General features: G+C 51.2%; 10 protein-coding genes across 10 annotated transcripts; 5 read left to right on the forward strand and 5 right to left on the reverse strand.

The window, feature by feature from the left end:
• Positions 1–242: 242 nt before the first annotated feature.
• On the reverse strand, positions 243–3,706 carry BGZ61DRAFT_494567 (peptidase S8/S53 domain-containing protein; the record flags this gene model as incomplete). Its single annotated transcript, XM_046250777.1, has 10 exons — positions 243–290; positions 620–931; positions 983–1,592; positions 1,644–1,783; positions 1,834–2,118; positions 2,209–2,305; positions 2,353–2,489; positions 2,543–2,667; positions 2,719–3,445; positions 3,524–3,706. The coding sequence occupies 10 exons, from the start codon at positions 3,704–3,706 to the stop codon at positions 243–245; spliced, it is 2,664 nt and encodes an 887-aa protein (XP_046103887.1).
• A 1,264-nt stretch (positions 3,707–4,970) lies between these two features.
• On the reverse strand, positions 4,971–6,993 carry BGZ61DRAFT_391852 (FAD dependent oxidoreductase-domain-containing protein). Its single transcript, XM_046242836.1, has 3 exons — positions 6,739–6,993; positions 6,118–6,689; positions 4,971–6,063 (listed from the first exon to the last, which is right to left on the reverse strand). Exons 1-3 carry the CDS (start codon positions 6,749–6,751, stop codon positions 5,155–5,157), a joined length of 1,494 nt encoding a protein of 497 aa, XP_046103888.1. The 5' UTR covers positions 6,752–6,993; the 3' UTR covers positions 4,971–5,154.
• A 314-nt stretch (positions 6,994–7,307) lies between these two features.
• Positions 7,308–9,030, forward strand: BGZ61DRAFT_533263 (Alpha/Beta hydrolase protein; the record flags this gene model as incomplete). Its single annotated transcript, XM_046253979.1, has 2 exons — positions 7,308–7,501; positions 7,551–9,030. 2 exons carry the CDS (start codon positions 7,308–7,310, stop codon positions 9,028–9,030), a joined length of 1,674 nt encoding a protein of 557 aa, XP_046103889.1.
• Positions 9,031–9,094: 64 nt separating this feature from the next.
• Positions 9,095–10,865, reverse strand: BGZ61DRAFT_589043 (uncharacterized protein). The gene is made up of 4 exons (XM_046256558.1): positions 10,720–10,865; positions 10,289–10,665; positions 9,973–10,238; positions 9,095–9,921 (listed from the first exon to the last, which is right to left on the reverse strand). Exons 1-4 carry the CDS (start codon positions 10,740–10,742, stop codon positions 9,151–9,153), a joined length of 1,437 nt encoding a protein of 478 aa, XP_046103890.1. The 5' UTR covers positions 10,743–10,865; the 3' UTR covers positions 9,095–9,150.
• Positions 10,866–11,132: 267 nt separating this feature from the next.
• BGZ61DRAFT_589044 (uncharacterized protein) lies at positions 11,133–12,112 on the reverse strand (the record flags this gene model as incomplete). Its single annotated transcript, XM_046256559.1, has 3 exons — positions 11,934–12,112; positions 11,537–11,877; positions 11,133–11,477 (listed from the first exon to the last, which is right to left on the reverse strand). The coding sequence occupies exons 1-3, from the start codon at positions 11,980–11,982 to the stop codon at positions 11,133–11,135; spliced, it is 735 nt and encodes a 244-aa protein (XP_046103891.1). The 5' UTR covers positions 11,983–12,112.
• Positions 12,113–12,514: 402 nt separating this feature from the next.
• BGZ61DRAFT_353530 (uncharacterized protein) lies at positions 12,515–13,155 on the forward strand (the record flags this gene model as incomplete). The annotated part of the gene is made up of 2 exons (XM_046240533.1): positions 12,515–12,787; positions 12,832–13,155. 2 exons carry the CDS (start codon positions 12,515–12,517, stop codon positions 13,153–13,155), a joined length of 597 nt encoding a protein of 198 aa, XP_046103892.1.
• A 659-nt stretch (positions 13,156–13,814) lies between these two features.
• On the forward strand, positions 13,815–15,794 carry BGZ61DRAFT_353420 (major facilitator superfamily domain-containing protein; the record flags this gene model as incomplete). Its single annotated transcript, XM_046240519.1, has 8 exons — positions 13,815–13,872; positions 13,931–14,001; positions 14,057–14,127; positions 14,182–14,473; positions 14,525–14,596; positions 14,645–15,346; positions 15,395–15,499; positions 15,549–15,794. 8 exons carry the CDS (start codon positions 13,815–13,817, stop codon positions 15,792–15,794), a joined length of 1,617 nt encoding a protein of 538 aa, XP_046103893.1.
• Positions 15,795–16,270: 476 nt separating this feature from the next.
• BGZ61DRAFT_494573 (uncharacterized protein) lies at positions 16,271–17,796 on the reverse strand (the record flags this gene model as incomplete). The annotated part of the gene is made up of 2 exons (XM_046250778.1): positions 16,271–17,533; positions 17,584–17,796. 2 exons carry the CDS (start codon positions 17,794–17,796, stop codon positions 16,271–16,273), a joined length of 1,476 nt encoding a protein of 491 aa, XP_046103894.1.
• Positions 17,797–20,965: 3,169 nt separating this feature from the next.
• BGZ61DRAFT_391864 (Intradiol ring-cleavage dioxygenase) lies at positions 20,966–22,422 on the forward strand. Its single transcript, XM_046242837.1, has 2 exons — positions 20,966–21,518; positions 21,572–22,422. The coding sequence occupies exons 1-2, from the start codon at positions 21,214–21,216 to the stop codon at positions 22,242–22,244; spliced, it is 978 nt and encodes a 325-aa protein (XP_046103895.1). The 5' UTR covers positions 20,966–21,213; the 3' UTR covers positions 22,245–22,422.
• Positions 22,423–23,966: 1,544 nt separating this feature from the next.
• BGZ61DRAFT_533269 (uncharacterized protein) lies at positions 23,967–24,552 on the forward strand (the record flags this gene model as incomplete). Its single annotated transcript, XM_046253980.1, has 2 exons — positions 23,967–24,029; positions 24,277–24,552. 2 exons carry the CDS (start codon positions 23,967–23,969, stop codon positions 24,550–24,552), a joined length of 339 nt encoding a protein of 112 aa, XP_046103896.1.
• Between the last annotated feature and the right edge of the window lie 235 nt (positions 24,553–24,787).

The raw sequence follows: 24,787 nt of genomic DNA on the forward strand, positions 1-24,787 counted from the left end.
TAAGGGAAGTGTAGGAGCTGGTGGGAGTGCCAAAGGTACCCGGAGTGCTCTCTGTAACTGAGGTTGCCGAAGTCGAAACATCAGTCGATGCGGTAGTGGTAGCGGCACCGCAATCAATCAGGTTCTCGATCTTGAACTTGAGGGGAGTGCAACCATCAAGAGGAGCAGTTCCATGTCGCACAAGGGCATCTCCAGTCTCGCAGATGTAGAAGGCCGTCTTGCTGTTGGACACACAGGTCAGCTCACCGTCCGTCTCGGTGCACTCGAGGAACGACCAGGACCCGGCGATGCTGGAAGTCTGGTACAGATACACAAGACTGTTCGTGTTGGTGTGAACCGATGCGTAGACCGTCACATCGCCAACCTCGGTTTGGAGATGGCTGTTGTCCACAAACTTCCACTCGAGATGGGTCTTGCTTCTGCTGTAGTCGACGGCCAAGAAGTTGGAGTAGATGTAGAAGCCGTAGGCCTCCTCTTCATCACCGACGTAGGCACTGAGACTGACGGGAGTAGAGGTTGCGTCGCAAGACGGAGCAGCGTTCGTGATGGCAGCGGTCGTTGAGCTGGCCTCAGCGGTAGTACTCGATGCCACTGTAGTCGTGGCGGTCGAGTTGGATACCGGATCGCGAGTGATTCTGAACCAATCTGACGTCTTGTATTGCCAGTCGTCAATGTTGGCAGGGTCTCCGCCGGTACGCAGCGTTCGTCCCAGAATCTTGTAGTCACCGGAGGGAATCTTGGTGCCATTGGCAAAGAAACCCTGGGGAGCAGCATACGTTCCTCCGTTGAAGCGGGGGTATTGCTGCAGAGGGAAATCGACAACTTCGCCGCTGAGGGCACTCGGAACCAAGCGGAATGCGCCGTGCCAGTTGTTTTCGCCTGGGACGGTTGGGTAGGTCCAATCGCTTGGCTGCCAGTCTCTTGAAACGAACTAGAGTCGCGTTGTTAGCAGGCATTATCAGCAACAGAAGTGGTGACCTACGTCGAAGCTGAATTCCCACGAGGACCAGAGAAGGTTGAAGTACGCTTGAGGGACGTCTGTTCCCTCTTCGAAGGTGTACACATGGCCCTCTTCGACGAGTCCTCCGTAGCCGCTGAAGAACAAAGGCACACCGCGCTCCATCTCCCACGAATCGCTGGCGTAAATACTTCCCTTGATACCCATGTAGGTCACTCGGACGACTTCGCCGTTATCACCGACAAGCACAACACCACCGCCGTACACAGGGAGCATGCTCGCGCTGATGGTCTCCGGCTCTGTAAAGGTTAGAGTCAACGTCTTGGTCTCACCAGCGCCCACGGTGAGGCTTTCAGTCGAGAAAGACACCTCGGCGACATTGCCAGTTCCGGCGGAGTACGAGGGCTCGAAGGAGACCCAGGCGTCGCCGTTGCCCTTGGTGTGGGAGGTGATGCCAGCCTCGTGGGTGATGATGTAGGTGATGGACTCGTCGCCGGAGTTGGTGACCTTGACTTCGTGGGTTCCCTTGAAGTTGACCGTGTCGTTGAGGTTCACGTTGGCAGGGCTGATGAAGGTCGAGTACAGAAGCACCTTCTCAGCATCAATCAAGCCAGCACCCTGCTTGGCGACAGAGCTACGAGTCATGGTTAGCATAAGTTAGACTGAACTTGCCGGTGGAACTTACGCGAAGTTGTCAGTGCCATCGTTGTGACGTACGGGCTTGCCACTAGCAATCATTCGCTCATGGGCAATCTTCGCTCCTCCAGCGCCCATCGCAGCACGTCCACCGCGAGATCCAAAGAAGAGCGCTCCAACACCCGCAATCTAGACGAAAGGTCAGTCACAAAGCCCACATAAAGCACGAGTATACCTACGTAAGGAGTAGCCATGCTGGTCCCCGAGTACACGGCCCAGCTGCCCTGCGAAACTGGCCAGGTGGACAGAATATAGCCACCGGGCGCCGAGATCTCTGGCTTCATCCGGCCATCGAGAGTAGGTCCCTCGGAGCTGAAGTCGTTGATTCTGCCGTCGGCGAAGCCTGTCCTAGGAATCGCGATGGCCTTGTCGTCCTGGATAAACTCAAAGGTAACGTCGTGGCCGTTCTCTGCTTGGGTAAACAGCCAGTCTCCATCGTCATAGAGGATGAGGGCGGCTATGAGCTGCTGTTAGTTACATTCTTGTGTCATTCAGTAGCTGAACGGTAACTTACAGCCTTGTGGTTGGTCCTCCCTGTAGACGGCTCGGTCGACGCGCTCCCAATCCGCGCCTTCGGTCTGGACGTAGAAGACGTTTCTCGTCTTGCCGATAAGTGTGCTGTCCTGCAATTGCCAACCGCAATCACCAAAACTAGATATCATTAGTACAAGGGCTACAATCAATGGCGCAACACCTACGGAATGATCATCACAGAGTCGTCGGCGGTGCTCTCGAGGTCCCAGTTGCAGGCGTCAAGGTCACGGGCACCAGTCTGGATGCTGGCCGGGACGGTGCCGTTGAGGTTGAACGGTAGGAATCTATCGCTCAGATAGACCTGATGGATGTCAGTACATGTATCATGTCAAGGTCCTCTAATACAGGGCTTACGATTTCTCGCTCTTCACCACCAGACGAGGTAGCAATGACGCTGTAGGCGACCCAGTCCGAGGCCTGAACGCTACCGACAGTGGTGCTTTCGAAGCCGTTGCCACCACTGCTAGTGTAGAAAGGTCCTGAAATACCGTGTTAGTGTCAATTACATGCAGTGGCAATAAGACACTCACCCATATCGCCACTGTTGCCAGCAGCAAAAAGAACCAACGCGCCCTTGGCCTGAATAGCGGTGGCAACCTCGGCCGTGGGCGTGTCCGCAAAGCCACGGTTGGATCCTAGTGAAGCACTGATGACATCTGCGCCCTCTTCGTAGGCTCGGAGGAAGCCAGCGACGATGACGTCTTCGTACGTGCCGTCCTCGCAGCCAAAGACCTTGTAGGAGCGAATACGCGCCTTGGGAGCTACACCGGGGACATACTCATCGCCACTGGCAGCGATTCCAGCTACGTGGGTTCCGTGGCCAAGACAATCCATCGGGTCATCGTCAGGGATGTATTCACCTCCAACGACATAGTCGTTGCCGACCAGGTCATAGCCCGCGTCAACTCTGAAGCCCTCTCCAAAGCCACCGCCGAAGGCTTCGTGGGTGTAATCAATTCCGCTGTCGACGAGAGCGATGATGACATCCTCTCCGTAGTAACCGAGAGCGTGCATCTTGGTCACCTTGGTGTCGTTGTGCGCAGTCCAGGCAGGGTAGCTGCTCTTGCTGCTGTCCTGAACGACCGCTGAGCCACTCACAGGAATCGTCATGTAAGCGGCTGGCCAGATCCTCTCAACCTCATCCAAGGCCTCGATGTCGGCAACAGTTTGGTTGTCAGCGGCGTTGAGGTCAAACGAGGCACCATGGAAGAGTTCCGAGTCGAAGCTCAGCGCAGGGGTTGCCTCGCCTCCAGTCTCCTGGAGCTTGTCATAGAACGCATCGCTATCCTACAATATTGTTAGAGCTGCCGTGACTGATAATGGTGAATCGCTTACGGTGCTTCCATCACGCTTCCTAAACTTGGCAGAGCCCGTTTGGGAGAACTTGACAATGTACCGTCCAGAATTGGAGGTGAGTGCAGTCGCAGCCGATGGAGCTGGTTGGGTGGTCTCGCCAAGGACACTCCCAGACAGGAGCAGCACCGAGGCTACGGAAACGAGGGACTTCAGGACACCCATGGTGAGGCCTGGTTGGGTAGTTTATGCCAAGGAGAGAGTGGGCGAGGTGCCTTGATCCTTCATCAATCCCAAACGATATGTGCCGGCCTCTTATATGCAGTTCTTCAATCGTATTGGGAGCCGGGCATCGCGGCTGTGTGCCCCAAAACATGCCACCGCTCATCTCCCATCCTTGTCGCCAAGTACGCGACTGCTGGTCTTGTGCAGCTCATCTGATTAGATCCATCTGATTAGATTGATAAAGAAGTATCCCCCATCCTCACTCCTATATCGGCCGCACAGACTGGCGGCCAATCTCAACGCGAACTCCACCCAGAGCGGAACAGTTCTCATGACAGTACCGATGCATCCTTGAGGTATTCTGGCTTCCCTGGCTTCCTCCAATAAGACGCGTGCGCCTAAACAGATCACACCACCAGCAAACGGGTCCAACGGCACCTTCCTTTGAGGTACGAGCGTAAACACACTCCCGAGGACCTGCCAAGGACGCTTCCAGGGACACTGCCAATAGACTTATCAATCTCTCAGGGGCTCCCTAGACGCAGCGTGGGACGGCCCCTGCATAGCGTGGCGCTGGCGCCGGAGCTTAAGCCATGAGGTTAGTGCGTTTCCTCCTTCGACTTCGACGTTGCGATGCCAAGCCAACGCCAGAGGCATTTTTACGCTGTTGGATGGAACTGGAAATCCGATGTCGGGAAATGCCACGCTCCATTTGTAGCGAGTTTCCTCTTTCATCACCACCTGGGACTAATAGAGCTGCCATACCACGTGGGAGGTGGGCAGTGCATCTGCATGGGCATGGCACGCTGATAGTGACACCGGAGCGAACGATTCAAAAGGACAAGAACCCGCCGCGGGTCGGCTTTAAAGGAAACAGACATATCATATCCTATTGACAGCGGGATTGACTACCGAATCCGGCAAGGGTAGCATTGAAAACGAGAAGGATCACCTGGTAGGGCGTACACCCTTGCCAACCGTGTAAAGTGCTCTTACATTGGTGGACCTCGTACTTTATCTAGTTTAGACTTAATGACTATTGAACTTAATCGTACTGCTCTCTTCGGTGCGGCAGCACTAAAAACGCGCACCTGTTACTCTGTGCTGCTCCAGGAGTGCCCGGATCCCGCGGGAATAACTGGGACGGGTTCAACAAAGGCATGAGGCCCGTGATTTTAAGATTTAATTTTAACGAGACACTAGAACTCTTGGATTCGAGCCAATCGGCAGATCTCGCCACCGCTCTCTACACGCGAGCTCCCTGGTCCAGCTGTTGAAAACGGTGAGAGCATCATGCGCACCCTGGTTCATGGTCACTCGCCATCACTTGCACCTTGGCTCGCGTGGTAAAATAGCTAGTCCACGACAAGAATTGCCAAGGGTGACATCATTTAACGTTGAGACTAGATCTGACCAAACTAGACCCATTCTCTACAAATGTTCAAGCACTAGAGATGACTCTTGGGCACGTCGCTTCCTCCAGACACAATATGATCCATCAACGTCTCCGCAGCCATGTCAAGACTGAAAGCTCCAATTCTTTCAGCATCCAACAGATACGCTCTCGGGAATTGCGGGATATCCGTTTCACCCAGCACCATCCGCGCAACCGCTTCGCCGCTGAGCCAACACTTGTCCATTCCGTGCCCATTAAAGCCCGCAGATATCCATTCTCCGCTTCCCGGCCTGCCCGTAAGACTTGCCGGGACGTTGCCCACAAGCGGCATGCCGTCTGCGGTGAATCCCATGATCCCCGACCACACCTTGAGTGGCTCGACGGGAGCTGCGTCCTCCCATATATGTGAAGCTGCCGAGCAAAGACTCTCGCGAGCGTCGGCGGCGACAAACGAGTCGTCGCTCGTTAGTAACCCGCTAAGTCTCTGCGCTTCTCCGCCGAGAAACATGACTCTAGTCTTCGCATTTTGCTGAGCATAGTATAAACCGACCTTGAGCAGTCCGGTTTCCGCGTCGTAGCTCCCCTTGGCGACATGAGACCATGAGATTCGGTCTCCGAGTAGCGGGAAGGAGGGGCCCATCTTCTGAGCAGACATAGTCCCTTTCAAAGGGTATAGCTTGCCGGTCAGGTTTGGTATCAATCGAGCCGAGTAGCCATTCGTGCAATGTACGATCTGTTTAGCTCGAATCTTTCCCCGTGGGGTATGTAGCGTGTATGCGTGGGCACTTGATGGCACGGATTCGTAGTCGATAGATAACACAGGCGTATTCGTTTCTAGAGTGAACCGTTCCTGGTAGTCCTTTTTTAGACCCGACAGGATTGCTGTCATCAGTCTATAGGGCCATAACGCTGCCACTCCGTGTTGCTCCGTAACCCCAACGACGTTCCCAAACTTGTATTTCTGTGTTTGAACACGGTCAGTGATCCCTTCGGCTCTAGGGTAGGAGCAGCGCACCTCGGTCTCCCCTTTGGGTGTCACCTTGTACTTTACATCACCATCGGGTACCGCCTTTGTAAGTTGGTTAATAGTTTCAACAGCATCCTTAAACGATTCCTTGTCTCCAAAACCAGTTACGGAGTTCACTGTACGAAACTCAACCGCATCTTGGTCGGCTGGGCTGAGCTGAGCCACTAGGTCCTTGATACGACGGATATTCGCCTCACTGAAGCGAACAGTCTCTACGGCGCGTTCAAATCCAATGGAGCTGACCAGTACTGAGAACAGAGAGTCGCTATCAGAAACGAGGTGCCCTCCATTGCGACCAGTTGCCCCGCTCACCGCCGTACGAGCCTCTAGCATCGTAACGCGAAGCTTCGCGGCAGAGGGATGGTGCAATAGGGTATGTGCGACGCTGCAACCGGTGATTCCGGATCCAATAATGACGATGTCAACCTCTTCGGGGAGAGAAGGCGACTGCGCATTCGATATGGTTGGATGTGCCGGCTCCTGCCAAGCGGCAACCGTCGGATTCATACTCGGCAAGCCGGGTGGTTGCTTGATGAGGTTCTTGACATCTTGGAAGTAGCCTAATAGAATTAGTCTCGTTTTAGAAAATTGGAAAGGAGCTATACCGACCTGGATTCGTCATGATGGTGGGTGTTGCTGACGAATGGAAAAGACTACGGCAGAATGCCCTCTGAGCTTTGAGGGGTGAGCATTTATTTGTCCCTCTCCCTTGGACACTGAATTGAGAAATCCGGCGGTTAGAACCGGAGCAATAAGACCATGTGACCAGTCCGCCACCATTTCAGTGGCTGGAATCACTCTAGTTATCTGGGACTGCATATGAACTGCATACTACACAGCAGCTGCCGCAGTGTCCGAGATAACAAGCCGGTCAAAGTCCCGGTCCAATATACAGGCGGAAGATTCAACCCTAGATCACCACACCCTCCGCTCATCGCGCGTCTGGATGCCTAAATGGGCCTAGGGTTGAATCTTTACGAGGTGGCTGTCTCACGTTCGCGCGCTCTTTTGCCTCCCATTTCAGGACTAGTGGATTCTAGACGGAGATGTACCATCTGAGCCATGGAATCAGAGTGCAAATGCCCGTAGTCAAGAGGGATTGAAATAAATATCCAAGAGTTCGCCATATTCACTCTATACAAGTCTTATCTCACTCAATCAATCGATCTTTTTACACCATGCCTGCAAGTAAAACTCCCACTGGAACCACCAAACTGAGAGTCGAAGGGCTCGGCGATGTGGACGGCCTCGAATTCCCCGACGGAGTCCGTCAATTCTCGGGAATTCCGTACGCAACAATCACCAAACGCTGGACGCGTTCACAGCTCAATTCTTCATGGCCCGATAATTTCCATGATGGCACCAAATTAGGGTAAATATTACAGATGGGATATTCAACAAAAAACGCTAATTCCCTCCAGATGCAGTGCCCCCAACCCGCCTGAGTATAACGCTGAGGTGGATACGCTTGTCCCAGTCCACATCCCCAGCCATTATGAGAAGCCTGCCGAGGACGAGTATAACTGCCTTGTCATGAATATTACTGCTCCGCCAGTAGATTCTGACACCAAGCTCCCTGTCATGGTGTATATTCACGGCGGCTCTTTTCTCTACGGCGGCGCAAACGGTGGCGTCTTCGACTGCGTCAATCTCGTCACTCATGCTCTGGCTCGCAAAACTCCCGTCATCGCAGTCAACTTCAATTATCGCGTCGGACTTGGCGGATTTCTTGCCTCCGCTGCCATCAAAGAAGATTTGGAGCGCGATGGTTATGAGGGCGTGGGAAACTTTGGACTTTCCGACCAGCAAGTTGCTCTTCACTGGGTTAATCGCTACATCGCCTCGTTCGGCGGCGATGCAAACAACGTCACCATCTACGGCGAGTCTGCTGGAGGGATGAGTGTTTCTCACCAAATTGCTGCCAAGAACCCTGCGCCATTCCATAGAGCCATCGCCATGTCCGGCCATCTAAACACCATCCCTGCTTGGACTTTGGAGCGACACGAGAAACACTATCGCGCTCTTCTTACATATCTGGGCATCGATCCAGACTCCCCATCGGGACTTGATCAACTTCGAAACGTTCCTCAAGATGTCGTTGCTCGCGCAACACTGCCTGTCGAGGGCATTTTTGTGGCAACGGGAAACCCATGCGACGACGGTGTCTTCCACGCAGCACCGCCAAGTTTCAACACAATCGCGTCTCCGCCTGACTGGCTCAAGTCGTACATGGTGGGAGACGTGTACGATGAAGGGATGATTTTCTACGAAAGTTTCTGCGAGGATGACTTCTCATCAGTGCGGACCCAAATGGCGACGCGGCTTGGCCTTGATATCACCGATTCCATTCTTGAACTGTACGGAATAACTGCAGACCTCCCCAAGAGCGAGTTTGTTAAGCAGATGGAGATCATGGCCGGCGATTCGGCATTTAAGGCCCACAATTGGGTTGCTGCCCATCGTTCCCAGGTCCGGCAGACATTTGGTTATCATTTCGATCAACGCTGCACCCATGAGGGTCTTTTCAAGGGATTGGCCTACCATGCGCTAGATTTGCTGTACCTGTTTCTTAATTTCGATGAGAATCTTACCCCAACACAACAAGAGCTCGCCAGGTCCATGGCCAATCATTTCATCGACTTCGCCTATGGAAAAGCACCCTGGCCGTGCATCAGTGAAGGTGCATCTTGGATGCGGTATGGACCCGACGACGGGTTCAAGGTCGTCAGCGAGGCTGAAGATGAACAAGTGCGCAAGTATTCACGGATGCAAAAGATCATCCTCATGGGCGTGTATCAGAAATTCACACTTGCGGTGGACGACATTGCCGTGAAACGTCATCGAATGGGAACATTCGAATGGAAACCTGATGCAGACGGCTATGCGACTCGTGATGACTAGAGGCCGAGTGTATGCCTAACCATGCTGCCAGGAACTCGACATGTCTTGGTAGTGAAATACTTATCGAGGAAGTGCAGCACCGGATGTATTCACTAAGCGTATCCGTTGGGGGGGCTTGGATTAGTACAAATACATTTCAATCTTCAGCTCTGCTGCAAAATCCGTAGCTAAAGTGAGCCTCGACACGTCGGGCTGAACTTTTGCCCTTTCCCAAACTTCCTGAACAATGTCCCACGCTACTTGGTTGTTCCGCCCCTCGCCATTGTTCTTCAAGTGATGGAACGTAACGCCAGCCACCCTTCGCTCCTGAGCCTTGTCCTCTGTGAAAAGACTGGCGATGAATAAAGGATAAACTAGGGGAGCAACTAGCGGCTGTCGAAAGGTAAATGCTCCGGAATCCACTATTGCTTGGATAGATGCGAATGTCTTCATCCGTATAAGTTCCTTGCTGGGAGTTTCTGAAATGGGTGATTCGCCGCCGTTACGGGTTGCGATAATAGATCGAAGAGCCCGGCTGTGAAGGATAGACGCTAGACGGAAGGCCTCCCAGATGTGAATTTGAAGAAACTCATCTCCAAGCTCGCCCGTCCATTCGAGAAGCCTTTTCTCGGCATAGGGCGATTCTAAATCCGCCAGTATGTTGATGAGTGAGTACGGCAGGCCAGACGTGTGCTCAATGCCAGATGTTTTGCTAGGGGCCACATATGTGGTCCACAGATTCATGGGTTGACTAATTCGGTTCAAAGTGAAGTGGGGAATGTCCAAGAGGGCAATGACTTCAACCAGATGGTCAGCCAGCACTGGCCGCTGAGCGTTGCTAAGAAGCCCTCGGTGTTGCAAAACAGCGCGTAGTCCCTTCATTAGGGGTGTCCAAATGTATAGAGAGGATATCTACATCAATATTAGCATCGAATAAACGGTGTTGAAAGCCACGAGACATACGCTGACGCTACATAAAAGGACGCCGGTTGAGAGCGTTGCATCTAGTTCAAGCTTTTCAGGTGTGACGAGATCTTCAAAGTAGCTAGAAAGAGCCGACTGGAGGTAAATCGGTGTGAGATGCCTCGAATCCTCCTCCACACTTGCTTGGTAGGCCAAAAAGGTTTGACGGAGGGACGGAGAGGTCTCGCAGAGAGGCAGAATATCTGATTTCAGCAGGCTACCCTGTCCATTTCTGCCCGTGAGTGTTAAATGCCCACTGGTGACAACTATTTGTCTGAGTGTTAGCTTAACCCAATTCAGCAAGGAGATTTCTTACAATTTTCCATGAGCCTTTTTGACACCTCATCACTTGGCTCTGTCTCTGTGCTAGGTGTGGAGCCGACGCCGTGTTGGAGATAGAGCATGTCCAGTTGGCTATCCGGTGACCAAACTTGACCTGATTCCACCATGTCATTCAGCTCCATCGACGCATTGGACGCGATATTGGAATCATCGAAGCCTATGGATCTCTGTTCGAGGCGTGACTGACGGACAGGATTTAACAAAATCCCTGTCGTCGACGAATCTATATCGGATGGGCCCCATGTGAGGCGCGTTCCATACCCTTCGCAACTTATTTTTGCTTGTATACATCGCCCGCAAGCCGGATGCGCTTCGTCGCATTTCTTATGGCGCTTTTTGCAAGTCCAACAACTGACGCGTGTAAGCGGTATAATCTCACAATATTGTGGGAGGAGCAGGGGGTACCCTTTTCGAGATCGCCGGATCATGATGGAAGGATGGAGGTCTCTTCCGAGCCGGATAGAGAGTCACCCTCTCAGAGTATGTACAATTTATATGCTGTAATTACGATTCATGTGATGGCGTATAATTTTAGATGCTCTCGATCATCTCGAGCGCTGTGTTGTTGAGGAATGTAACGGACTGGACGGAGATGAAATTGCGGGGATGACGCGGTACAATTTAGCACGTGATAGCTCTCATCACGATAAGACTGCCCGCTAATTTGAGCTCTCCAGAGTTCCACCCTACAGATGGCATCTTGGTGGTTGCATAGGCGATAATGGCAAGATATACGGTGGCAAGATATACGCTTCGTCTGGGCAAGTCTCAAAAGTGATTGAAAAGGAACCAATTGAAGCTAATCTAGAAATCAGAGTCTAAGTCTGCTTCACCTTGATTTCTCCTTGGGCACCTTCCTTGACCATGTAATAAAAAGTCGTTACCAGCTCTGGATCATGCTCATCTTGGAGCTTCTCTTCCTCCACGAGCTTGAATCCGTACTTCTCGTAAAAGGGGACGTTTTTGGCATTGGTGCATTCGAGGAAGCATGACGAGTCGCCTATACGATCCACCACCCAGTCCATGATCCGGCCGCCAATTCCCAAGCCCTGCGCGTCAGGTCTGACGGCAGCGATTTCGAGATAAAAGACTGATCCGGGGGCATATCTACTCGTGATTCGATCGAACGCTGCGTAGTGATGGGCATACATCACGGCAGCTCGCTGTCAAAGAAGTCAGCCAATTGCTCGTTGAGTGTCGTATTTATCAGGGAGTAACTTGCCTTTTCGTCACCCAATGGTTCATTCGGTCTGTTCCAAACAAACTCCCAATAGTATCTCAGGTATGAACCCCACCACCACGGTCTTAGCCAGCGGTACTGTGATCCGGGCGGGTACAGGAAACACACGCCGACGTTGGTGGGCGTCGATTCTTGAGTAACGATTTCCATCCCTATGGCCGCCAAGATGTACTCGCGAACTCGAAATTCCTGCCATCTCTGTAGTGCAGGGAGCAGGCTATCCCATCGTGGCCCGGATGGGTCGCGGTAGAGCCAGCAGATGAGAGGGTCGGAGGAAAACGAGAGGCTCAACGTTTTGGCAGCAGCTGCCACTGACTTGGAGTCTTGGATAACAAATTAGCTTTGTAAACCCATCTCGAATTGATGCAGCTGCACGTACCAAAGCCCAAGGGTCGCAAGTGAACACCAAGACGGGCTGCGTTCACCATGGCTGATTGTCAACAATTTGAAAGAGGTAGATTCTTCTCTAGAGTGTGGCCCCGAAGAGCAATGACTTCTGGCACATTCAACAAGAAGGGGCGGCACGCTTTACCTTGGACCAGTCTTGTTTTACACGATAAACGGCTCCCTCGGAACAGGGGAGAGATCCCCCCTCTCGTGACGTTGCCACGGAGGAGATCATCCGACGGCTTGATTGTCGCGGCTGGGCCTTCTAAAAGAGGTAAGCCCTATCTTGGAATGCAGGGGAAGACAATCTAGACGAGTTATCCCATTATGACAAGCGGTGCCGCGCTGAAGGGCGGGGGACATTAGCGTCGTGCTGGATAACGCATCCTTGCAAGCCTCTCATGCATCAATTTGGTTCCATGATGAGCTCCAATTGTCTGAATGGTACTTGCCGCGTGCTGAGACCGACGTCAAAACCGACAAGATCTGTTCATTACCCTTTCATTACATCGTTTCTCCATAGCTCAATTCCATTCCCAAATCGCTCTTTGGCTATTCTACCCATCAATCATCATGGCTCAACAAGATAACGCCGTTCAGGACAGCCCTGGAAACAAGCTGTACCCCGAAGTACCCAGGATGCGATCGCCGCACTTGGAGTTTGTTTATCGCCTTGTGGCCCAGATGCACCCAACCGATGGCTACGACATAGAGAATGTTCAAGGCACAGGCGTTAGCCGGTCAATTGGGCACATTCAATCCGGCACCGTGCGAGGCCCGGGGATCAATGGGATCGTAGTCGAGAACAGCGGTGCTGATTGGGCCGAACGAGTGCATTCCAAGAAGGTAAGGTTTCATCAACATATGCCATCATTTGCTAACGAGTACAGATTTACTACAAGCTCGATGCACGATACGCTATTCGAACTAACGATGGGCATCATGTCTTCATTCAAGCCCGTGGCCTTTTTAGACCAGGCCCCGGAGTTGAGTTCGACTACGATGGCGGCGGCAAGACAAGCTTTTCCCAGGATGAGGTTGAGTACTTCACTCATATCACATTTGAGGCCGCAGGCGACGGGCCGTACAACTGGATGAACGGGATTGTGGCCATTGGTGCACTGCAAAGCTTCGAGCGCAGTGCCATCATCGACTGCTGGCGTTTAACAAACTTCCCTGGGTGTGCAGTTGAGGATGTTTATGTTGGTAAATAGAGACCTGTAAATACCGTATTGAGCTTTCGATTGCCAATTACAATACACGACATGCGACTTGATGTTAACTTAATGCGAATAATGACACCCGTGCTTATACGAATTGTAACCTGTATCTTCACCCACACCTCCGGGCTTCCATAACTTTCAACACTTGTACAGAGGGTATGGACAGTTCTCATTTCTTAGTTCTGCCGCAGTGCACGGTGGGGCTAGGACACGACTAACCCACGGCAGATCTTGCTTCCCTTGCTTGCCTCGGATCTTCGTCTTGCGCTTATCATGACAATATTGCAACCACAATCCTGGTCCTCGGGAATTGGCGTTGATACCCCGCATGCGGCTTGAATGTTCCGGTCTATCTTTGCCCCTGTTGGAATGAAACTAATTTCACACCACTAACTGAATATGGCAACCGGAGCCGTCCTGTGATATCGTGCCCTCACACTGATAGTGATCATGGGGTGCATGTGTTCGTAGTGCCGGCCAGACGCTCATCCATATCAACAACCTGGATATTGAACTCTATGCAGCGCTCAGCCATACAATGCATTTAAGTTGATTGTACCGCTGCCAACTCGGCGCCATCAACCTCCCTCACACCTCTACATCACTCGCAGGTTGGGTGCACGTCTACAGCATCGACAATGGCACCGCACATGAGGCCACCTCCACCCGACTTCTCAACTCCCCCGGGGACATTCCGTCTGCTTGGAGGTCTGAATATTCCACCTTAACTAGATCTCGAGATGGCAAGACTGATACACAACTATAGAGGATGGACAATTCGAGCAGACTCGGATCTTGCCACACCCGGCACCGTCTGAGGATCCAAATGATCCTCTGGTAATTCTCCTGACTGGAAGGATTGCCCGCCTATACTGACCTAATTGTTACACAGAACTGGACTTCTGCTAGGAAGGCCGCCAATTTTATTCCCATCCTCGCTATCACGGCCGCGATATTCACTCAGTCAGTAGTCCTTTCGACTTTGTGCTGTCAGTGCTAACATTGTGCTTGCTGCAGAACCTCCTTGCCTCTGATCTTCTGGGTGCTCTGGGTCCCCGAATTCAACTGGACTTATGCCCAACTCAACAACTCACAAGCTATTGGCCTCGTCGGAACAGCCACGGGCTGCATCTTCTTCATTCCTCTGGCCATCAAATATGGCCGTCGTTCAGTCTATGTGGTGTCAATTGCAGTCATCGTCGCTACAGCCGCCTGGCAAGCTTGTATGACCACCATCATAGACTTGTACCTATCGACTTTCATATTCGGCCTTGCCAATGCCATCAACGAGACGATCGTCCAGATGACAGTAAATACACCTTTCCCTCTTTTCATACTCGACTAATATTTACGCATTTAGGTCGCTGACCTATTTTTCGTCCATCACCGCGGCACGGCGAATGGTGCGTACATGGTGATGGTTATGATTGGGGTATGTATCCATCATTTGTTGGGCACTAGCACATCTAACAATCTGCAGAGCTTCCTCAGCCCCATAGCCGGTGGGTATATGGCAGAAGGTGGCAACTGGAGGCAGTGTTTCTGGGTTCTCTTTGCCGTGGAGGGCGCTTTGTTCGTCTACTTCTGCCTCTTCTACGAGGAGAGCAAATACATTGTGCGCATCGAAGCTCTGCGGCAAGACAGCCCGGAACCCAGCTCAAGTCCCGTTTCAAAGAAGGGTATCGAATCTAACAAGCAGCCACAAACTTCCTCCGCTTCGTCAAATGCCCCCGATTCGCAAACAAACGTCGTTGACCCAAATATCCCTTTGCTTTCTTGGCGCCAAAAACTGCAGTTTATCACAAAGACTGACGAGAGTCTCTGGAAATGCACATATACTCCTTTCATTGTGTTGTTTCGATTCCCTGCGGTCATGTACACGGCCATTCAGTATGCATTTTCCCTCTGCTGGATTTCCGCCCAAGCCTCGGTTATTTCGATTGCATTTTCAGCCCCTCCTTACAACTTCGGTCCCGCCGGCATTGGCAATATGAGTTTGGGTGTCTTTATTGGCTGTATTATTGGGTCCGTTTATGGTGGTCTCCTGTCGGATCGAACAGTCCTGTGGTTCGCTCGTCGAAACTACGGGTATTTTGAGCCAGAGATGCGGCTTCATTTGCTTCACTTCCCTGCGGTATGCCTTGGCGGCGGCATGATCATGTTTGGAGTGACCACACAAAGGGTAATTACAGTCATCCCCATATCGCGACGGACATACTGACAGTAGTAGGGAATGCACTGGATATATCCAAGTCTGGGAGGCGCCATTTTTGGGTTTGGAATGGGCAGTATCAGCGATATTGCGCTTTGTCTCCTGATGGATAGCTATCAAGTGGTGAGTCAAGTTAGACGCTTGGTGCATCCATATTTCTAACCGTCAATAGGTCACAGGCGAGGCGTTTGTTGCTGTTACCTTTGTCCGAAATTGCGTTAGCATTGCCATCTATTTCGCGCTTGTTCCGTGGATGGATGCGCAGGGCTTGCAGAACATGTTCATCGTCATGGGCATCTGGGGAATGGTAGTGGGATTCTTACATGTTGCTTTCATATTGTGGGGCAAACGATTCCGCGAGAACACGGCGCCAATGTATGAAATGATGGCCAAGGAGAGAGAGGGCTCTCGTATATGAGGATGGAATTGGCATGGGCATTGCTAACATCATTGAGACTGCGCTAGAAGGAAATGAGTACAGGTAGGAAAATATCACCTTGTCACCACTCTCTATTCTCAGAGTGCTGCAGCATTCACGCGTCATGGCTCATGGGTCCCTGAAGCCGGCATATGACTACCCAATTGCCATTGCTAATATACTCGGCTTGACTAGGGCGACATTGTGTATTCAGTTTAGCTTTTGGTGGACTTTGGGCCTTTCGCAGTTGGCAGTGAGTCTTGTGTCGAGCCAACTGAACTACTGAACTTCCATGATAAGTGAATATGGACTCCAATCCAAATCAACAAGCATCTACGCCACAATTTCTCGAGAGGCTCAAGTAATGGAAGTAGCGAATTCACGAGCCTTGACTGCACAAGATGGAACAAAGTGAATTATTGTCAACACCTGCCCTCAGAAGTCCTCGCCTTAACTCCGCTGTACACCTCCCACCTTCATCGCAGCCTCTCTATCTCCTCTTCGAACTTGACCCACGCATTCGGAAACATAGCAGCCGTAATCCAATAGTTATCATCATGGTCCTTGCCCATTACGGCAAAAAAGTTGCGGAAGCCCATGAGTTCGTCCCAATGTTGGAAATGATAGTTTACCGCACTCCCCACGGGATTGCTCCGAGACTCCGTCTTGTCTCCCTGACGCGTGACTGCCCCGCTAAAGTCGACAGTCTTGATCAATTCGGCCTTGGTCAGGTTGTTGATCATGACCGGCAGCGCGTCCTTCTCTCCGAACATGGGTGTTTTGTTACCGCCTTTTTCAGCCATGCGGCGAGCGTAGCGCATGAAGCTGAGCGTCTGCTGTTCTGTCGTCTGCTCTATGACGTGGCGTCGATGAGCCACGGCAGTTGGCCCCATGGGTCCTCTGGCGGTCTGAGGGGATAGAAACGTAAATGTGCCCAGCACCATGTTTTGGATATACACGCCTCGTTGGTTGGCCAGCGCGGAAAGCCGGAATCGAGCGTTGACTAGACTCCCGATTGTTACTGGCCGTGCCTTCTTCTCTGACCATGCCACTGTTCGAGTGAACCATGCTGTCAGTGCATCTCCCTCTCCGACAAACGGCTTTTCGTCAGTGTCCTGAGCAGCCGCAGTAGCCTCTTCCTGGACTTGACTCTGGATCTTCTCAAATGCCTTCTTGGGAAGGAAAATGACGCGTGTTTCAACGGGAGGATTGCGGAGGTGATCCCATACGAACCGGGACAGAAACATGGAAGTACCCAAGGTCCCAAGACGCTTCCCTTCGAGTCTGAAGTCTTCTGGCTTCTCGCTATTTGACTGCTCCGCTTCCAGAAGGACATCTTTCGTTGCGCCCAAAAATGGTGGAACTTCCTCTTCTCGACCCGAGACCACGAGCGACCAGCAGCGCAGGAGATCTTGGTAGCCAAGAGCATCCATCAGAATATGAGGCCAGGAGATGGTGACGAGCGTTGCATCGTTGAAGGAGGTGATGTTCAATGATAATTGAGGCGCTTCCTGGCTAATCAATTCTGCAGCATTTCCTGGAAAACTTGGCGGGCCTGCCAACGGTCGAAAGTGACCATCGAACTTCTGGAGGGATGGGCCTTCAGTTGCCTTGGGGAGCCGACTAGCCAACGGGTGCTCGTTAATGCTCATGTCCGACAAGGCATCGTGATTGTACAAGAAGGCCGGCCGCTCAGCTATAAACTGCTGTGGGGCAAAGAGCTCAAGCTTCCCATCTTTCTACGTAGTGTCAGTCTACTTGCACATCATATCAGACATCAAGCTCTTACCTTCTCCCTCAAACGCCCACCGAGCTTCCTCCAGTCCCCTATCTCGAGAAGTCGGCGGAGGGAGTCCTGGATCTTTTCAGCATCGAGTATGTCGTTGAACCGCAGTGTCCAAGACATGGTCTTCTCGCGATTGGTCTTATTGTCGTCGGTGGGGTGCACGGGGTAGATGTCATAATCCATGGTGACAGGAGGGGGGTTTTGCGTGGACGTCATGTTGAGTCTAGGATGAATTTGGATGATGGGAGGGATTGACGGTATTGTTCATTTTGGGGTCAGTCTTCATATATGACGCCGATAACAACGGATGGGTGGAACCAACGGTATTTGCTGTAGTTGAGGTGCCGGATCAGGGAATTGCCCAGGGAGAGTTCGGCAGGCATTTGAGCCGCGGCTATCTAATCATATCCTTGGATCGAGATGCAATTGACTTAAACATGATGTCCCACTGTACTTGCTTTCGCCCTCGGCCACTTGGCGTTTGTGATTGCCTATTTCTCATCTGGAACTGGGTCTAGTTGGAACTGGCGTTGCGGGCCGAATGAACTGTTGATCTGAGACAACCTGCGCGTATTATTATTGGTATGTGGCTAAATATGCCCCTTTACGCTGGGGTGCTACGTCATTTCTCATTGTTCGGGTCTGGAATGTGGACGGAGCTGTCTCGGGTCGCTTTTAGCTCTCGGCGGATACATGACCATGGCCGTGTTGTTTTGCTCTCATTTGACTCATGTTTCAATAGTATTTGTGTCTGTTCTAACACGTCATGTATCAGTCGCTGATCATATTCTAGATTTCTTTCAATTCGTTTTGTTGGGCCACCAGAAAGTACGCACATCACACAACAAAACATGGGATCCCTGTGGCCCAACTGCTTTCTCAAACCGTTACATGACACTTCATGCGAAACGATTAGACATCGTATCGGGCATTTTTGAGGATACTGTGGCGTATTTTTGATCGTTGACAAGTGGCGGCCGGTGATGTCTCACGGGACGGCCCACCCGTCACATTCCTCACAAACTCGCCAATAAACTTGAGGCGGACTTGACACCTTGTTCTCATTCCATGTTTGTCTCATTATATTTGATTGTCTGCCGAAATACGTCACTATGTGAGACGCAGCGCAAATTACTGACGCAGAATTCCAGGCCAGGTCTTCCTCAAGCGGTGTGCATGCGTGTGGTCCGGAGGTAGGTTCGAGCACGCCGAGAGTCCACACCTTGACTTGATAACTTTGAGAAAATTATACGTAGGACTATATTGGCATTGGAGCACATTCTCTCGATAGGTCTATCCGACAAGAACCGAGAATTAGTGCAGTCGGCTGGAGTAATATTTTATGCGAGGAATCTGGACCAACTCGGCCCGTAAACTGGTATGGCCACAGCCAAGACTGTTTAGGTTGAGTCAGGCAACGAACGCTTGCTCGCAAAATTCAGCTACTAGAGGTAAAAGTGGGAGTTTGTCACGAATTCTAGTTCATCAACGAGCATTTGTTATCATCAGTGCCAAGGTTGAGGCTGTCGCTATCACATGGCAGTTGTCTACAGAACAGCTCCAGGTACTAATCACATCTCCGAAATGCTTACCGTGGCGTTATGGACAGCCTCGAAGTAGAACATCTGGAAATGGTAAATGTTATGTCTAAAAATCCCTCATCTCAGCATTACGGATCAATACTGAACAGTATAAACCTCTCCTATCAGTCGGGATACGTCTCTCCTAAGCCCTGCGTTTGTCGAGGTCTGTCTACGGTGAATGGTACCTCAATATCACAGCCAGGCATCGCGGATCCCAAAAAATTCCTTGTTCGTCAAGTAATTCCCTATAATAATTCCCTTCGTGCCCCGTGCTCGTAGCCTGCCGTATCCACGTGGGCCACAACCTGTCGGGAGCACTGGCAGGGACTTGGCGCCGATTACCGCGCTTCTAACAGCATCCCGGTCCTCTAGGGCCGCGGCTGGGCGCTATAAGAGCGCCTCCTTGCACAGCTAGTCGTGTATTACCATTCCAAGGAGCTTAACTGGAAGTGCTCTCCTGCGGCAGACGGCCGGTGAAGCGAGATAGCGCGAATCGCCACCTCAGCGGGGCTACGTTGGGCTTGTGGTGCAAGACGGAGCCTCTGCCCTACGGGTGGAGGCACATTGTAGAGCAGTATTCCAGCATATGATGTCTTATAACAAGCATCATGTTGTAGCTTTCACAGGTATCGCGACACAGGTGTCTGATTCTGAGAGGGCGGGAAATACCTCATCCGTCTTTGGGAAAATGATCTGGAGCATCAAATGTGCTGGAAACCATCTGACGCTTACAAAATTCAGAAAAGTTATGACTGATCTACCTGTGCGCAGAATTTACTCTCTCGATCTATCTTGATGGTCTACCGATGTGTTGACTGAAACTCAAGGGACCGAGCTCGAGCGACTACGGAGGCCATGGCTCATCTCGTCGAAATGGACCATGAAATGAAGCGATATGATGCGTCACTAGTTCGAGGTTCCTTACACTTGTTCTGGAGTAATATATGTACGATACAAATTTATCTTCTGGTTCTTAAACCAGTGCCGGACCTCCAGGATGTGTTAAGAGACTTGGATAGCTGGTACGTCAATGACATTCGGGAGGGTCTCTGTATTCTGACCGTGGTCGCTCCTGAGTTCTGTATGTTTTCCATTTGGCATCCTTTTTCCGGATTGACGCTGCTTACCGGCCTCGCCTGCCGTGCGTTTTCCAATATCCTGGCATGGTTGGTGGTGAGGTCTTTGTTGGTTCACGACGCGAGTTTGCCGTTGTCGTAGCCGGGCGGGGCGGGGCCGTAGCGCGTGGCGGATTTCGCGGGGGGTCCATCATTATCCATGGCTGTCTGGGGAGACCGGGGATAGTCAGAGCTTCAAAAGGAGGGCACGGGGGCTTCAAGGTCAGTGGGACGGACAGACTCGAGGCCAGACATCCGGATATCCGGGGCTGGGCGTCGGGCTTCTCCGGGGAATCTGGGGATACACACTCAGATAAACGCTACGAGCCGCGCCTGTATGCCGAGACTGAAAATTTGCAGCGAGTGACAAACCCTGGATGATTCGATGCTGATGACAGGATGCCATCTAGGGCCATCTAGAACGGTGGGTGGCGGCAGTTGGGATCGGCTACTACGAGGACGACTGCTCCGTAGCGTGTCTACGAGTTGCAAAGCGAGCGAGATGATTGGATATTGCCTCATCTGCTCTCTCAATCTTTGTGGTCCGCGATCCGAAGCTCGCTAGACGACTCCATCTAGCCTCTCCTGGCCACCATCTCCACATCCGAGCCACGCTCCCATCCCATGCGGCACGCCAGTGGGGGAAATACACTTACCCGTGGCGAGTAGCACAGCTCAATTGCTTGGCCCAGCTTGACAAGCGTAACTTGAGCGTTCACCCCGCCCGCATTGCCGAACTCGTTTGCCGCATTGTCTGGCATTGTACGTCATGCGATTCGTGCCCACATGGCGAGGGTAGCCGCTCTGGCCGGGCTTCAATTGATACTTAATATCCATCGTCGCCCTGCTGCTTGGGTTTTATTTCGGACATCATCGCGTCAAACACACTTACTTGTCACTTCAACTCTTGAACCAAGTCTCCACACATCTTCACAATGGCTACCAACGGCACCACCGCCGCCAGCGGCACCAACGGCACCGACGCCGCTCCCAACACCACCCACAGATTTGACCCAAACTTCACACAGCATGTCATTGACCTGATGAGCCCCGAGACTCTCCCCCGCCACCGCGAGATCCTCACCTCGTTGATCAAGCACATGCACGACTTCTGCCGCGACGTCGAGCTCAAGCAAGAAGAGTGGGTTCTGGGCGTCAACTACATCAACTCGCTCGGCCAGGCCTACCAGAAGAACCGAAACGAGACCTGGAGAGTCATGGACGTCCTGGGAATTGAATCGTGAGCATTACTCTCTCCTCAATCGCGTCGCCGCCGCTAACAAACAACCTCAGTCTCGTCGACGAAATCAACCACACCGTGACCACCGACGACGGCCGCGCTCCCACATCCTCCGCCATCCTCGGACCCTTCTGGTCCCCCGAAACCCCCTTCCGCGACCTCGGCGCCAGCGTCGTCCAGAACATGCCCAAGGACGGCGAGCTCACCCTCTTCCACGGCGTCGTCAAGGACGTCGACACCGGCAAGGGCATCCCCAACGTCGTCTTCGACATGTGGCAAGCCAGCACCAACGGCAAATACGACGTCTTCGACCCCGAGAACCAGACCCGCCACAACCTCCGAGGCAAGTTCCGCACCGACCGCGACGGCAAGTTCTGGTTCTACTGCCTCAAGCCCACCGAGTACGCCATCGACACCAGCGGCCCCTCTGCTGAGCTCCTCAAGATGATGCACCGCCATCCCTTCCGCCCTGCCCACATCCACATCATGGTCACTCACCCCGACTACGTCGGCGTCACCGCTCAGCTGTACCCCCGCGACGACCCTTACCTCGAGACCGACACTGCCTGCGCCGTCAAGAGCGATCTGGTGCTGGACTTCAAGCCCGTCGAGAACGAGCCCAACGGCGCCATCCTCGACTGCGAGTACGACGTCCGCTTGATCTCCAAGAAGTACAAGCCCGACAACACCATGTTGATGGAGAACGCCAACCAGAGCAAGTTTTAAGCGAGTTTTGATTTACATCTGATAGCGGCGGCCATGAGCCGTGGAGTCGAGACGACCCCGTAGCGAGATGCTACTCATTTGCGGAATACGCGAGTAGCGATTGAGAATTAAATCTGTAAATTAGCTGCAGGTTGACTCAGATGAGGCCATGTATATATGAATGAAAAAATTACTATAACAAAGTAGTCCACGTGCAAAAGTGACATGCCGTTGCAACCGCAAACTTGAATGCCCATTGTAGATTATCGTAGATTATTGTAGATTATGCAGGGACCTGCTAAAGGAACCCTTGTCGGCTACGTGCGTCATCAAGCAGACACGCCGTATCCACCAACCTGTCACTGCCCATGATCCGATCCTAACATACTCCGTAGATTGACTCGCGAAGGCAGAAGGCTTGGAGCTAACCGGGCAGTCACGTGAAGCTCTGGATAAACGAACTTCCAGAGTGCCAAGTTACACGGAGCAGATGAGTTTTGTCGCCTGCAGGTGAATTAATTCGGTTAGAGAAAAGCTGACCATCAGATCATTGTGTATGGAGACTACAAATAAGCATGAATAAATGGATATTAATGGCCTATCACTGGTTGTAGTCTTCGCTGCTGGCACCTACCCCGTGGGGGGTTTAAGCGAGGCGTCAGTGCATTACAGCTCATTCATCACGCCACTCAATGTAGGACGGATAACTGTCGAATTTCTAAATCTCGTGTCTAAAGACATTCACTAATACCTCAGAAGCAAGATGTATGTTTTGAAAACCGTGTATTCCAAAGTAGCTTACGTTAGCACCTGGCTATTCTAGAAGCTACTTGTGAAGAATAGAGTAGAATTGGGTTACCTGAGATGGTGGTATAGTGCTACCATCTTATATACTATTTGGTTTTTTTAGCTTTACTCAATATCATCAGATAGATCAAAGCCATATAGTAATCTCAAATAGTAGGAATAAACAATAAGTGCTTCATCTAGCACTAGAAGAAACAGTAGCTAAATAATAAGATTATTGCCCACTAGTCTCTGCCTGAAGCTTCTATTTAACCCCTCTAACTTCAACTCTATTATCTACAGTTAACAACCTTGCTATCTGTAGTTAATAACCTTAAGATAGTAATCTTATTCCGAGTAATAGAATATAAGGGAGACTGACATCTCCTATCATCAAGAGACCAACTTCCCTTCTAATACTTATCCTATCATAACTAATTTTCAATATAGCGAATTTCATTCAAGCAGCTCTTTCCAGGGATAACCTATTATATCCGCATTATAGATCCCAACTCTAATATAATCTCGGATTCTCTTAGAATCTAGAAGATAAATTAGAAAGATAGAAGCTAAAATTCCTCTTAAGCTTTCTTAAGAAAGAAAATCTATTTAAGCTATCGCTATACTATCTATAACGCCTAAATAGAAGCTAATAAATTGTATTAGCTATTTTTAGATACTATTTGCTTCTTAATAATAGAATTAGGGTTAATGGGTAAGGAAATTAAATTCTTATCTGCAATCTTGTTCTATATATCTGAATAGAAATAGCCGCGCTTTACGACTTGGCTAAAAATATCAACAATCCCGATCCAAGAGGTCAAGTCTTCCTCCAGGATATCGCCGGGCCCCAATACGACCCCTGGTTCCAGGAGCTGTTGTATTGTATTGGGTTGGTACGGATGCTAGCCATATAGGGTGCTGGCTAGAGGGGGGATTCGAATGACTTGGGTCATCATGGGCGTTGGGGATCTCGGGGCGTTAGGTCGGGTCGTGGGAGTTTTCAGTGCATTCATCAAGGTTAGACTGGGTCGAAAAAGTTAGACAGGATTCCAGCAGAGAAGAAAAAAGCAGCTTAAAACCCAAAACTTGGGCCTTGGCAACTGTGACGTGCGCGCAACGAAAATGCAGTAAATTCAAACACTAGGTTCCCTCATCGAGGGAAATCTTATATACTATATTATAGAAATAAATACTAATCACCTTTATCCTATTGACTTATAGCAAAGATAACCTCTCAAACAATACTTTTGCTTTCTCCAATTAGCTTATCTCTCCCCCGCCTCAAGCCTCCCTGGAAGGCATGAGGTTTGCTATATCAGGGTTGAGAAGTAGCAAGTATATGTCCTACACCCAGTTTGATAAACAGATCAAAGAGGCTCTGCTCAAGTTTGGTGCCCAGCCAATCTTTGACCTCTACCTTGCCGACGACGTCCTGGAAATGGTAGACGAAGATTTCTTCAACTGGTCAACGGATCTCTTCATAGTGTTTGTGAAAAAGCTCAACATTGCAGAGCAAGTTCGACCTTACACGCTAGCTTGAAAGATTGAATTCCTCGACGAGATAACAACGGATGATCCACACATCACTCAAAAGGCACGTGGAGATCGCACGCCTATCTCACGAGAGGTCATTCGAGACTAGGAACAGTTTGCACCCTCCGATGGGGCGAGATCAGCCTTGCGGTCAATATCACGGGACAAGGAAACCTGTACGGCATCGTGCGTCGAAAAAGATCACCTTGGCTTTCATCTTACGCCACGCATCTCCTAAATGT

Source organism: Ilyonectria robusta (genome assembly GCF_021365365.1).
Source record: "Ilyonectria robusta strain PMI_751 chromosome Unknown BGZ61scaffold_11, whole genome shotgun sequence".
In the NCBI taxonomy this organism is placed as follows: Eukaryota; Fungi; Ascomycota; class Sordariomycetes; order Hypocreales; family Nectriaceae; genus Ilyonectria; species Ilyonectria robusta.